Raw genomic sequence first — 14361 nt, forward strand, 5'->3', positions numbered from 1 at the left:
GAACGAGCCATATTGGCCATTTAACAGTCCATCCAGTTAACAAACAGGGACATCAGTGCAATGTGAAAGAACCATACACAGCCACATCAGCCTGGCACCTCCTCCTCATGCTGGTCATCGGCTTGGTCACACACCGGTTTGGGATGGTGTCCGATTCTTCGGTGTGGTTGAGGTCAGGACTGCAGGCAGGCCGTTCCTTTCTCTCCACTCCCAAATTTTGGTGATAGTCTCTGATAAATCCTGCTCTGTGGGGATGAGTGTCATCTTCGAGGATAGAGTTCAGTCCCAGACTGTGGAGATATGGGATTCCATTGTATGGTATGTTCCAGATTTTCTGGGTACAGAGCCATCAGCCATATCATACTGGAGACTTTGACTGCAAAGCTGTAGAAAACTATTTACAGTTCCTAAATCCTGACAGGGTGGTGTTGTCTTCTTGGGACACTCATGTAGTGGCCTGTCTCAAAAATCTCCTCTTATGTGGAATATGCTCTTCTATTTGGAGATGGTACGCATTCAAAAAAAAAAATGCTGCAACTTGGTTTTGCAGAACACCGGCTTGAAATTGTCCAGTGGCACGGGCGCTATGCACATCAGTCAATCATGGCATGCTTGCAGCAGACACCAACTGACCCCTGTAGTAGGGTCCATCCTCAAAGGTGCTGCTAATCAGACACCAGTCAGTCACCTGATTGGCAGCACATGGGGTACAAGAAGCTCAGAATAAGATATAGCAGATAGCAATCGCACAAATGAATTCTCCTTACAAATGCAGCATCATTTAAGGGGAAATAAAAAGGCTTTCAAACACTATGAGATTTATTGCCAAGAAGAATTGTTACAGCAAGGAAATAATTGACCAAACAGAGAATCCATACTTTTTGGGCTAAGTTTATTTTGAGAAAAGAAAGCAACAAAATTTCAGATTACAAAATTTCATGCATACCAAAGGAAAATCACCAGGTTTGTATTAAATGAATCTTTCATCTGCTTTCAGGCTTGAAATGAACTTTTATTTATCAAATGACTGCCAAAAATAGGAAAATTAATAGAATCCTAGTAAGTAAGGTGATATAGACAACCCGCACTGAACACTTTGAAAGGTACACCTTTCAGACTTACCTTACTCTAAATGTGGTACGGTTGTTGGTGCTAGACAGGCTGATCTGAGTATTTCAGAAATGCTGATTTACTGGGATATTCCCACCTCTAGGGATTACAAATAGTGATCTAACAAAGTGAAAATATCCAGTCAGCTGCAGTTCACTGGGTGAAAATGCCTTGTTGATGTCAGAGGTCACAGGAGAATAGCCAGACTGCTTTGAGCTGATAGGAAGGCAACATCAAATGAATCACTGATACAACCAAGGTATGCAGAGGAGGATCTCTGAATGACATCTCTGAACAAACTTGAAGTAAATGGGGTGAAGCAACAAAAGAACACACCGGCTAAGAACATACCGCAATTCACATGGCCTCAGCAAAACCAGACAACAGAAGAATAGAAATAATTGCCTTGTCTGATGAGTCAAAATGATGTGCCATCTCACAAAGATCAGATCATCTAAAACTGGTTTATTGAACTTGATTATTAATTCTCTGCACTCTATTGTCCTACAGGGTCACTAAATCTCAGTTCAGTGGAAAACTTTTAAGATGCAGTGAAAGGGAAGATTTACATCATGGATGTGTAGCCGATAAATCCAACCCAAAAAACCTTGCATTATAACAGATGCAACTTCAGGATATTTTCAGTGACAGATGTAAATATTAATTCATAATTTCTACTTTTTATTGTTTGTTGAAGTGTAGAAAGGTAACTTTTCTTATCGTTTCACCTGTATAAATGAGTCATTTGCTAAAACAAGGTAGTTTGAACCAGGTAAAGTGAAAGAAAGGAACTGCATCTACATTATATCCCTCGGTATGAACTTTGCAATATCGCACTCATGGTATAGTGTCTCCTGTAAAACCATGCTGGTGCTGAAGAATGCTATTCTCAAAAGACTTTAGAGAGCTCTGAAATTGGTATTCATTATTGCCCTCTAGTGGTTTCATGTGCATTTGCATTTTAAAGGAGAACCGTAAGAACTGTATATAATAAGTTATGTGGGAGCAATTTCTATAAACACTGATGCAAAAAAAAAAGGCGATGGCCATGGTGGTGGATGCACTCTGAGTGTCTCACGTGTACCAAGACTTTATAAAACAAAAACATTTTATGCTGAAAACTATAGATTTATATTTTATACCAGTTATGTACACTGTTATATCAGGACACAATGAGGTCCACAGGAGGTGATGTTCCACAGTATTTGGACCAATTATCAGTTCGTTAGTATCTTATTTTTGAGGTAAAGGTTCATTTTAGCAATGATTTCCAAAGAAAAAGTGAAAAATGTACATCTAAACAGGGGTAACAGTGCAGGTTTGTCTGGTTATTATTATTATATGCTTCTTTTGTCTTTGTGTATTTAACATCATAAGGCATTCAACTGCCCTGTTGTGATATTTTGAGGGTTTTTTTTGTTTGTTTGTTTTTTTTAGCAACATTTGTAAAAAAAAATTGTACCTAAGAAGAAAAAAAAAGATTGATGGAATGAGTATATGTGAGTTAAAGCCAGTTTTTAAGGTGCTAATATGTATAAAAACTAAAGCATTTCCCTCACTGTGTGGCAACTATTTGCTGGCGTGTTTTTGTGTCACAACAAAAACAGGCAGGAAGAATTGTTTTCAATCAGATCCGTTTCAATCAAAGGGAAAAATATTTTTATGTTTCCTGTTCTCTGTCTCTCTAGTAGCTTTTTCCCATTGTTTGTGTGTTCTCCTGCCCTGATGACCCCCCGCAGCTGAGCTCTTCTTCTGAGAGGTCTCTGCTGAGCAAGTGAGAATACTCAGTGTTCAAACCAGCATGGCCCAAATAAAAGCACTTCCTTCATCCATCCTGGCAACAGTTACCTTGAAAACATGAGCATGCCAAAAAAAAAAATGCCTCTGTGGTGCAAAAGAGCAGATTTACACACAAACGAGTAGGCCTGGAGCTTTCCTGGAAGTGCTGAAGAGGCTGAGATTTTTAAAATAACAGCAAAATTGCTAGAATAAGAGAAAATTCAATGGGCTTCCTCCTATTGTCTGAACATTTCTCGGGAAGTCACAGTAAATGGTGTCAGCTCTTTCTGCCATGATAGCCAAATAATCTCATGACACTGTTTATGGAAATGACTTTGCAGTTAGATAATAAGCGCAGAATGGCAAATTAACATAATCAGCATAGAAGAAAGTAATCCCTCGCACGAATAAAGTAAATGCTCGACAGCTGTTTGCTCAAATTTTACAGAAATATGTTGATGCTGAGAGCACCAGAATTTAATCACAGCAAGCTGATTAAAGGAAAGAAAAAATCCATTTTTAAGCCCACTCGCTCTTTCAGTATCACAAATCCAATTTTATGTACAAATAAGTTGATTTGCCATGTTTCATTTATTTCATTGTGCTTATGTATTCATCACATTCCCATCTTCCTCCACCTCCTTCTGCGAGCCCACTCTGACCGGTAAAGAGCGTGTGCTCTGTGTGGGTCGGACCGCTGCGGCGTTTCTGTCTTGCACAGCGATGAGCGTTAGTCATCCAGGTTGGTGGATGAAGAGAACAAGTAGCTCAGGTGGGTGGAAGTGCCCTCATATTGGATCACAGAGAGGCCTCAAAAAACAAAGAACAATGCCTCTGAGATGAGAAGCAGAAGCGGAGCAACGTTTTTCAAAATAGGGCTTCAAAAATAACTGTAAATGATACCAGCTTGTGCCTGACAAAGAGGCTTAAATCCTTTTCTTTGTTCCTAATATTAGTTTCTCATCAAGCCAATTAGTTTGTGTATATTTAGAAGTCGCCCAAACACACAGGAAATTATGCGGAATTCCTGAAAAGCACAACTCTTTATAATTTCGTGTATATCATGCAAAAAAATAAATAAAGGAATTAATTAGAAATACATTGAATGGAGACTCAAAGGGATTATCTTTCAACGGGACAATATTGTTGAAGAGCAATACTGAAAAACTTTAGTGCTACTTTAATTGGAATTAAGTGTACAAATTTAAAACCATCTGTGTTTTCCCATATGATTTGGAAATTTGATGTGGCTATTACAAGCTCATCAAGTAAAATGTCCCTCAAATCATCTGCATCATTATATCAACAACACCCAAATTAATCTATTAATTTTCCAGTTAAAATTTCCATCAGTTTAAAGGCAATGGAAAAAAATAAATAAAAATGTTAATAAAAAAGGGAGCTTTACAATATACTCTTGATCATTGAATTTGATTGTCTGAGGCAACATGAACAACAGATGGTGCTACCAAAAAGGCAATGAAACTAGACATTTACAGTCCATATACAGGCACACACACTGTACCTAACATACAAAAATAAATCATCAAGTATAAAAAAAGACAGGCTTCGCACCACAGTACATATATCTGATCCATTGTTGAGACTACAACATCATCAATAATTATTCAAATCTACTGGTTGCACATGCTAAGAGATGATAACAAACCAGTTAATGGAAATTTAAAACTCTAGTACGACTCGGCATTTTGTTTTGGCTCGACCCTGTGAGGAAGATGCACACTGCATTTAAAATTTGAGTTCATGTTCAAAGAGCGCGAGCAACAAAAGGCAGGCCCAACCCAACAGGAGACCGAGGTTCTGGAGGAAAAACATGAGGCACGGTCTGTCGGTCTTTACTCGATTCATCTCTGGAAGCTGATGAAAGAGAGAAAATAAGAGTAAGAGCAAAACCTTCAGCAGTTTGGCAGAAATTCAGGGTAGGGCTGGCATTATTCTCTAGTTTTCGTACTTCCACATAACCTCGTGAAAATAACAGTCAGCGATTTTCCCATCGCTCAGTACTTTCCAACTGTACTACTTAAGGTTTAAATCTTAAACCAGAATTTACAAACACGCTAAGCATTCCATGACGCTGTTCTGAAGCACAGCTGGACTTTGAGCTTCTTGATGCTGAGGTCAGCTTACTACTAGTTTAACAGGTAAAACCTTTTGTTAATCACACAAATTAGTGTGTTAGTACTTTGTAAAATAATATAAAGTGCACAGCTCAGGTTGATGGGAGTGCCGCTATTTTTGCAGGCATTTGGTCACATACAAATGCCTGCAAACTGATGACAGACAATCCTGAGAGACACATAGCATGAAAACAGGTTGATATACACACACCCCTAAAAAGGGCTCAGTTTTTGGTTCCTGATGGTCTCTTGGAGATTGGAGTAATTTTATGTGCAATTTTTCATGATCTGCAAAAGCTGTAATTCTCAGCTGTTTGACCAGTTTTCCATTGGTTTAGTTTCTGCTAAAACAATATTTGAACTTGAATTTGAATTTAGTAGTGGCATTAGAACACATTTAATGACCCTTTAAAGACTCCTGCTGGTTAAAATGCACTAATTTAACCAAAGTAATATCACCCATTTGTTTAGTATTTTGACTGTTTTTGTTTAGATTAGATTGAAGTTATTAGCTAACACTAGCAAGACTGAAACATTAAGCTATAGGGGTGCAATGCTACAGTATTAGCCTTAGCACACATGCTAATGCTAATAGCAAATAAGGAAATGACTTTCACTCACTAAAACTATAACACAAAGCTTTTCGACTGGCCATACCACACAGTAACAATCTTATTCACATTATTAAATCAAAAATCATATTTAGAATCAGAATCAGAATCAGAATACTTTATTAATCCCGAAGGAAATTAGGGAAATTGCTTATAAAGAGCAACACAGACGTGACAATTTTTTTTGTACGAAAACAACAACATTGTAATCTATTATTGAAGTTAAATGTTTGGAAGTCTATGGGAATTCGGAGCCATCATCTTGAATGAACTGCATTTTTTAACACTGTCCTAGCTGGCGTTTTAGAGCCAGCCTCCAAAGTTTCTGCTTGAGATCATTGGATCAGTTTAATGTTTTGTAAAGTGTTACTCAAACTGGAGTTCAAAAGTGCATTTAAGGGGGACTATTGATACATTGAGGCACTAGTTATTTCTGCACCAGGACAGAGGATCACTGAAAGTAAATTATGTCACCCCAATGCATCTGTTTGGGTCATTCACATTTGGGATTTTTTTTCTTTACTGTTTTTGAACAACAATAAAGTTTTATGGTAGAGACACCGTAGATTACATCGTAGGTTCTGACCTTTTACAGGATTTGTTGTCAACATGGAATGGCTAATAAAGAATATCACAAGCCATGTGCTTCATAAAACCTGGCTTACCATTTCCACCAATGACAAATAGAGAAAAATCCCAGCAGTGACAGAAAAGATCCACTTCTGCACTTCTGTCTCTGAAGAAACAAAAAGTCCGATGTAGAGCCCCATGAAGGCCGTCAGAGCGCTGAGAAAGTTCATTAGCACAGCAGTCTTCACTGAGAGTCCAGAGCTGAGCAGCACTGCAAAGTCCCCTTGGAGACAAAAAGCATACAAGATAAGTCAGCCAGTCAAGGAGAATAGTTTCCAAAAGATAACAAAGTCATCCAAATGAAAACACAGTGACCTCTCACCCATCTCATGTGGAATCTCGTGACACAGGATGGCCACAGTGGTCGCCATTCCAGTCTCAGATGAAGAGGAGAAAGCTGCCCCGATAACCAGGCCATCAGCAAAGTTATGAAGACTGTCTCCCACAATTACCATCACAGCCAGCAGAGAAACCCCTTGTCCTGGGAACACAAAGAGGGCCTGTGTCAACAAACTCATCCTCAAACTGTAACAATTCCTCTGTCGTGCCAGGCAACTAATTACAAAGCACAACTCATTCATCTGCGTGTGATGGCGCAGCTCATTTAAAAAACAAGAAAAAAGAAGTTTAGCTTACTAGGATGTGAAGGACGCCTTGTGTTTGCATGCTCAGGAGACATTTCTGTACACTCCAAGTCATCCACGGGTCCCTGCAAGATAGACATACCTGTTAACACCAGGGATTCTTGAACATTTTTAGCCTTTGATTTAAGAGAGAATTGTAGAATAGTTGTCAAATTAAAGGAGATACATGAGACTTAACTTTAGTAGTAGTTATGCTGCCTTTAGCGTTAATATCAAGAAGTTATTCAGAAGTTGTTTCAAGTTATTTCCACAACACAATAAGTTTGCCATTTGCAAACAATATTACTTTCAATATCTTTGATATTGCACATCATTAATGTACAATATGAAAACCAGTGGCCCCGAGACAGAATCTTGGGGAACCCCACACAACAGATTTCAGTTTTGATTTTGTAGCATTTGCCTGGTAAACTGATTCCAGTTTTCAAGATAAGTGTTCTTACCAAAGATAATGCCAAACCTCTAACCCCATATGTGCATAGTTTGTTAAGTTAAAGGTTATGATCAACTGTATCAATTTTCTTTTAACTAAAAATACTCCCACAACATATTCTTTGTTTTCAATAGCAAGTTCAAGTTCAAGTTTTATTCGCCACATGCAGTGGCAGGATGCCCTGCAGTGGAATGAACCCGCCCCCCGACCATACACACACAACACAGACATCACATGGGGATACAAGTCAGAGAACGGTTGCATTACAGAAAAAACACTGAAATGTACACTACAATGGGAAAGTACAAGAGGAAAAAAAAGAGACCTCTACTCATGCTGGGCTAGAGAGGACAGCATGAGAACAGGAAACAAAACTGTATCTATGAAGCCAATGAAAGTGTGTGTTGTGGTTCTTTTGGGTCTAAATCCTTATAGTACTCTGGAAGTAGAGAGATGAGCCTATAGTTTATGAGGAGATGTTTATCTCCAGGTTTACATATTGGCACATCCTTTGCAAATGGTATCTTTTCAGGAAATAAACCATATATAATGACAAATTACAAATGTGGGTAAATGGTTTCTAAATCCATATTCGTTAGGCTTTCCATGTGAGGGATCTAGTCTCTGAGACCTGTTTGTGTATTTAAAAGGATCAAGTCCTGAGGTATTAAACTGTCTTTGCACAATTCAACAGCATGAAGTGATTGCTGAATGATTTAATACTTCTCATTCTCCAGCATCCTACATGTTCTGTTTCTTTACTCCCTCCTACACCACTAATCATTTTGTTATATAAGAGCAGTGCGGAAATTTTGGTGATTTCAGTCAATTTTTGATCAAGAATTTGGGGGAATTAATACTAAATAAAGTGTGATGAAAGATGGGATCAGGATTATGCCAAATCTTTGTACCGCCCCTCAACTTGTGTGGTGAATACCATTCTCTAGCACAACACTTGCTGCTTTCTTGGAGGCGTAATGGGGGAGTGAAGCATGACTGGGGTGAATGAAATTATTTTCACTTAAATAGGTCTCCTGTGTTACAGTGTTAGCGTACACATTTCATCAATGTGTTGACATGAGCAGAATTGCCTTACTATAGTCACAACCGTGTGTTTTATCACTAAATAAATAACATGGATGGGTATAGGAATGAAAATTTACCTGCGAAGAACAGTCTTTTTATTAAAACAAAGCAAAAAAACTGTTCAGTGTGACTCGTGACTGGACTCACCAGCTGTATTGTGGAGATAGACTTGCCTCTCTGTGAGTGACCATTGCAGTTCAAGGAAAGGTCACCGCCATGACCCTGCACACAAAAGAAATTCATGAGATCAGTTGCTCAACATGCACAGTCATAGAAATGTGTTTCTGCTTTTGCAAGACCCTTAAATGTTTAAGCCTGTGATGCACTGCTTCTGAGTAACTTTCTCAGATTCATCTTTTTTGTCATTAAATTGATAAAGGCTACAAAACAAAAGCCTTACATGACTATGAGAAGGGACTAAAAAGGAGAATAGTTTTTCAATGAGGAAAAAGCTGTAAATCCCAGCAATCACTCCCAAGATCTTCCACAAATAATCTTTTTCTTCATCATAGTCCTCATCACCATGATTGTGTGTGCTGTGATGGAGGCCAAGGATCTGCAAAGTAGACAGAGAGGAAACAATTTACTCCACACTCAAGCTATGTGTGTGGTGGGTTATAGTGGACGGTGCGGTGACCTTGTACCTGTGGTATGAGGTGCAAGAGAGCGTCTCCTGACAGGGTTCCCACTGCCAGACCAACAAACAGCTGCAGGATTAGTGAGTAGGTTTCTTGGCAGGAGTTGAAGAAGATCAGACAGATACCAAACATGGAGCCCACCGTGATGAGAAAGACAGCAGCTGTGCTGTAGCCATATTCTGCAGGAAGGAGACAGCTTTGCATAAAACACCGAACCAAAAATGTAGTAAAGAACAAGTGATTTATTATGTCTGGCCTCAGAGGCAAGTGCAGCTGATTCGGCCTCTGCAATCCACTTTGCAACCCACCTTAACGTCAGCTCATCCGTACACTGCTATTTATGCTATTTCTAACTTAGTCAATGTCATGTTCATTGCTGGTAAGAATTGCAACTATTGGTGTGTTTTATTTAGCTGAAACTATAGCATGTTGTTTTTATTACAACGTTGGTTTGTGAAGAGAAACAATCAGGTAAAGCGTCTTACTCTCGAGAGCTGTGGGCAGAGACCCTCTTGTTTGTTGCTCTTCAGGCTCACAGGCATTGCCTAGCAACTGCTGAATGATGGCTGGGCAAATTTGTCTGAAGTGTTCCTTGGAAATCGGCAAATGAGGATCCAGAGCAAAAATATCCACCAGCTGATTGGCTGAAAAACATACCTGATTGGAAGAAAAAGAAAAGGCAAATTTGGAAGTGAGTAGGAGGTATTTCAAATCAAGTCTCACTGTGCCTGAATGAAGTTTTTCATTCAGTGTTTTATGGTTTTCAGTACTTTTTGTTTGTCATAACCCAATCAAATATTTATCTCACCATACCTGTGCCCAGTCACTGTTTATTCCTTCAATTCCGGGGTTGCAGCTATCTTGCAAATCCCTAGCCACCTTCTTTGAACCTACTATGATGCCTCGTCTCTTCCTGTTGCGAGAGTGCATTCCTCCTTCCCATCCTACTCTCAGCTGACGAAGCAACTCCTCCAGGTCTAAACAGATAAATGGAACACAATATATCAGGGGTCAGTGCTTTAAACCAGCATTTCTTTATTCATCGCTTAAAAAGACAAATAAAAAGATGGGGACAAACTGTTTTGAAATCCAGTACATCAGTCATTTCTTGGTGTGACTGAACCTCAAATTAACCTGCATTTTTTACTGTCATGAAATAATTTTAACAATTTTCATATGTGTAAGTATAGTTTTATAGTACTGCCTTTGATGCAGTATTTGAGCATCTAGTCTCAAGATAATCGGTTCCCTCTTGGAGCATGTCTGTTAAGAAGACTTACAAAAAACAAAGAACAGCTAAAGCCTCTATTATTGTTCAGTAATCTTGTAATAATCATTAACTGTATAAGAATGATGGACATAGCTTCCTGCATTCTTTCTAATAGCCAGCAGGGGGCGACTCATCTGGTTGAAAAGTAGTATGATGCTTTATCACCTTAGTGAACACTCTCCTGATGACTTATTTAAAATAGTATGATGTATGTGATGGTCTCCCTTAGAGTCAAAAAGAAGCAGGATGCGTTTTAGGACAGCATCCTCTGTGATTGACTCGTCACTCCCTTAAGGGTGTGCAATATTTCCCAGTGTCTCAGTCAGATCCAACCCAGTATCGTGATTCGTGGCTTTAAAGCTGTAATGGCTTCACAGTGGAACGTCATGTACCAATGGGTAAGGTCATGGTGGCTATGACCATATTTTATATAGAGGCTTTAATATGAACAATGGATCCACTGGCTGTTGCTAGTAGAAAGTGTTTGAATTGTCCCACCTGTGCCTTCAATCAGGCAGTGGTTATATTCACATAGTGGGTAAACCAGCTGGTGAACAAAACCATATTTAAAATCTAAGGTGTCCTTTTCTCAGGCTGAAAATGGAGCTAAAACGAGAGCATGTGTTGTACAAAGCTAATGCTGCTTTGCATTTGATGTTTATATAGGTAATGGTGTGTAGCTGTGGTCTGGAAGGAAAATATACAAACATGCTCTTTTGAACTCACCCATAATCTGCAGGTTACTTGTGCAGTTAAGAGAATGAAAGATATAATCTGTAAAGAAGGCAGGAGGCGGCAGGTTTCTCTTTCTGAAACAGTGGCCTTGGAGAATATGGCTAATGATGGCTGCGGCCACTCTGGGAACAGCAGATGTACCAGCACCTGGATTTCCCTTAACATCAGCATCTTCCAAGAGATGAGCTGCATCGATGCACTGTGGTATGGAAAAACTGAATTATTTATATGCAGGCGTACACACGGTAAAAAAAGATATATCTGTCAGAAAATGCTCTCTCACTTGAGAACTTGAGGGTATATGGTGGCTGGATGGCTCATAGTGTTGGTTGATGACCTGCAGGATGCTTTCTGTTTCATTGGATGAAAGGAAGCTGTTGTCTTCAGCTGGGTGTAAGTTAGTGAGGGCCAGAAGATAGAACTGAAAGTTCCCAGATGAGGAGGAAAAGGAAGAAGGAGGGGGGGCAGCATTTGACACACACAGGTCTTGCAAGTTAATTATATAGTACAGCAGGACAGTTGAGATCTGCTGGTAGTTCTCCTCAGTGAGGACATCCTTCCCATCATCCTTCAGCACAGAGAGGGCTATGTCTGGTGTCAGGCACTGTAACAAGGACAGGAGTGATTAAAAATAATAATTATAATTTTTTTTAATACATTTTATTTAAAGGAAGTTGAAAAAATCTAGGTCATGCTAACTTTTGAAAGATGTTGTGTTGATAACAGCACTACTTTTTCTCTGCACACAATGTTCTGTTCTTTGCTTCTTGGAAAAGAAGCGGTTGAGACCAATTAACCCCACATGCAGGTTGCAAACGTTTGAGAGAGTGAGTGAAGCACTGTTTCTTCTGGGAAAGAGCTGGATATTCACTGAAGAGAGATAAAAGCTACTCTCTTAATTACTAAATCTTAATTTAAAAGTTTGACGCAGACATCCTTATCTTCCACGTCATGCTGCTCTGTTGTATCTTAATTGCCCCTGGGGGATAAATAAAGTCTTTCTGATTCTGATAATCACACTGTCAGCCCAGCTGCACAAGCATGTGTAGTACCTCTAAATCCACTCTGTAGAGTTTATTATGTCAAACGGAGGGATGTTTAAAGCCATGAATGCTCTGTGCAGGTCAAGGACTTAAGCCTCCACATCCACTCACATTCCAGCCATAACAAACATTTTTCCTGCTGTGTGTTCAGGAAAAGCATTATTGCCCTTGCTCAGTTTAGCATTTAGTGACATTTTAGTGATAAAACATTTTAAGACAGGTGTAAGCATTACCTTCTCACACATGTCCTGAGAGCTGCCCGTCCGCTCTGTGCAGCGCACTGCCTGGAGAAGTGTGGTGATCAGCACATTGGTTCTGTTCTTCTGGAGTTGAGCCTTGTTGTCCGGCCCCACGGGCAAATTCAAGGACCTGAGAGCCTGCTGCAGGTATCCCTGCTCCTGCCCTTTCACTTCCAGCATTCTCCCAAGAGGACAAAAATACAGCAGTAGCAGCAGCAAACACCAAGTACTGCTCATGAAGTACATGTTCCTACCAAGGTCGTCAAACTCCCTCACACTTCCAGGACTGGCTAGAGGTTTGAGATGACAAGGAAGTGATACACGGAAAACAAGAAAACAGAGAGAGAGAACTGTATCAAGGTGAATGATGGCAGAAGGCTACTAAGAAAGGCAGTGATGTTTTTTAGACAAGGGAGGTGCTAATAATAGGCACAACTGATCTGACGTGAACTGGACGGTTCGGAGGTGAACCAGTCCTTACAGTGCCGAATGGTCAGTAAAAGCCTGGGCCCCTCAGTCCATAACAAAAGGATTAGTGCAGGCAAGTGAAAGAGAGCACAGGGGCAGGGAGACGGGGGCATGAGGGGGAGACTGTAGACAACATAATTAGTACTGAGGAAAAATAGGGACCGGGGAGAAGCTGTTAGAAATGTAAAGAAATAGCTCAAACAGAGCCACATCTGAGATATCTCCTCTTAAGCAGTGGGTATGTGGCACAGAGGCGTACACTGTTACCTTTTTGATTTATATCTCAGTTTTTAGAGCAGTCCATGGATTGAATCGTTTTTAGCAGCTCCAGTTGTAAAAGAGAAAGGGAGAAGGTGATGTGAGTGAGTGCATGTGGTGTGATGATCATAAGCACTCCATGTTTAAGCACCAGCGATGCTCATATCTAAGGTTTTCATATTATGCAGGATCTCTGAGTAATCAAGGATCAACCATGCACTGCAAAACACGCTAAGCTTCCCAACATCCTCCTACACTGGAAACCCTGCAGGTCGATTCAACCCGGCAACAAGAGCACATAGTTTATTGTTTAAAAATTCCTGTAAGCTACAATAACACCTGAGAGAGAACAGATGAAAAAGCTTACCCGATGTACCAGGCCTATACCGTTCTCCACTCTGCTCCAATCAGCTGCTGTGACGAGGTCTGTTTTCCTCCTAGGGTGAAGGTTTTCCTGGTAGGGCAGACCAAAGATCCAGTGCTAGTTTGGGGAGAATTTTTGGGCATTGGTGCTGCCGGTAAAACCCTCTTATGAGAAGTGAGTAAGCTCCTGAAGATTAGCTGCGACAGCCTTGGAGGGCTGTAGTTACCATGGAGAGTGCTGCCTCATTTTCAACAATAAGGTGATGGTGGGGGGCTGGCCTCTAGCAGGGGTGACTGAATGGCTGAAGCCTGATGGAGTAATACTTAAAAAGCTCCCTTAGGAAAAAAGGTTTATGCATAAATAGACTGCTTTGCTGTGTTTCTCTCTCTTTCTGTATTTTTTCTGTCTCTCTACATCATATATTTTCTTTTTTTATCAATACATATCACATCCCTACAAAGAAAAATCCATAAAAGTTTCAATTCATGCTCTTAATCCTGTCACTGTGAGCATCTATACTGCCAGAAAAAACAGGTGCAACACAGGCTATGAAAAAAGACACATTGTTCTCGGCTGTGACAGCAAAGTGCTCACACTTATGCACGCCGTGTCTCGTGTATAAGATGGACAAACAAAAGCCATTTTCAAAAGTTTCTTTAGATTTGTAGATAGAGGCAAGCAGTGAGTTTTCCTGACCTTTCTAATGCAGAACAACATCTTCAATGTAGCGTTGATGGGATCCTGGTTGTGCTCGATAAATTAAAAAAGAACAAGGGTGTTTGCTCAGGAGGGACTCGTGAAATGATCTGGCAGCTTTTTAATAGCTTTTTATATAAAACGGGTATGTCAAACTCATTTCATATTCGAGGGCCACAAACAGCCCACTTTGTAAAATCACTATTTTTGTCAGGGCAA

General features: G+C 40.0%; 1 protein-coding gene across 2 annotated transcripts; it reads right to left on the reverse strand.

The window, feature by feature from the left end:
- Positions 1-1467: 1467 nt before the first annotated feature.
- Positions 1468-14321, reverse strand: LOC120741126 (zinc transporter ZIP12-like). Of its 2 annotated transcripts, none has more exons than XM_040043812.1 (13): positions 13450-14321; positions 12351-12646; positions 11358-11678; positions 11066-11273; positions 9883-10046; positions 9555-9726; positions 9076-9248; positions 8832-8987; positions 8579-8653; positions 6905-6977; positions 6591-6749; positions 6304-6491; positions 1468-4767 (listed from the first exon to the last, which is right to left on the reverse strand). In XM_040043812.1, exons 2-13 carry the CDS (start codon positions 12600-12602, stop codon positions 4639-4641), a joined length of 2070 nt encoding a protein of 689 aa, XP_039899746.1. In that variant the 5' UTR covers positions 12603-12646; positions 13450-14321; the 3' UTR covers positions 1468-4638. The 2 variants fall into 2 exon arrangements, with proteins under 2 accessions (XP_039899746.1, XP_039899745.1); XM_040043811.1 differs by having other exon boundaries at positions 13092-14321.
- Positions 14322-14361: the final 40 nt, after the last annotated feature.

The sequence above is a fragment of the Simochromis diagramma genome, unplaced genomic scaffold (assembly GCF_900408965.1).
Source record: "Simochromis diagramma unplaced genomic scaffold, fSimDia1.1 OVJJ01000602.1, whole genome shotgun sequence".
Lineage (NCBI taxonomy): Eukaryota > Metazoa > Chordata > Actinopteri > Cichliformes > Cichlidae > Simochromis > Simochromis diagramma.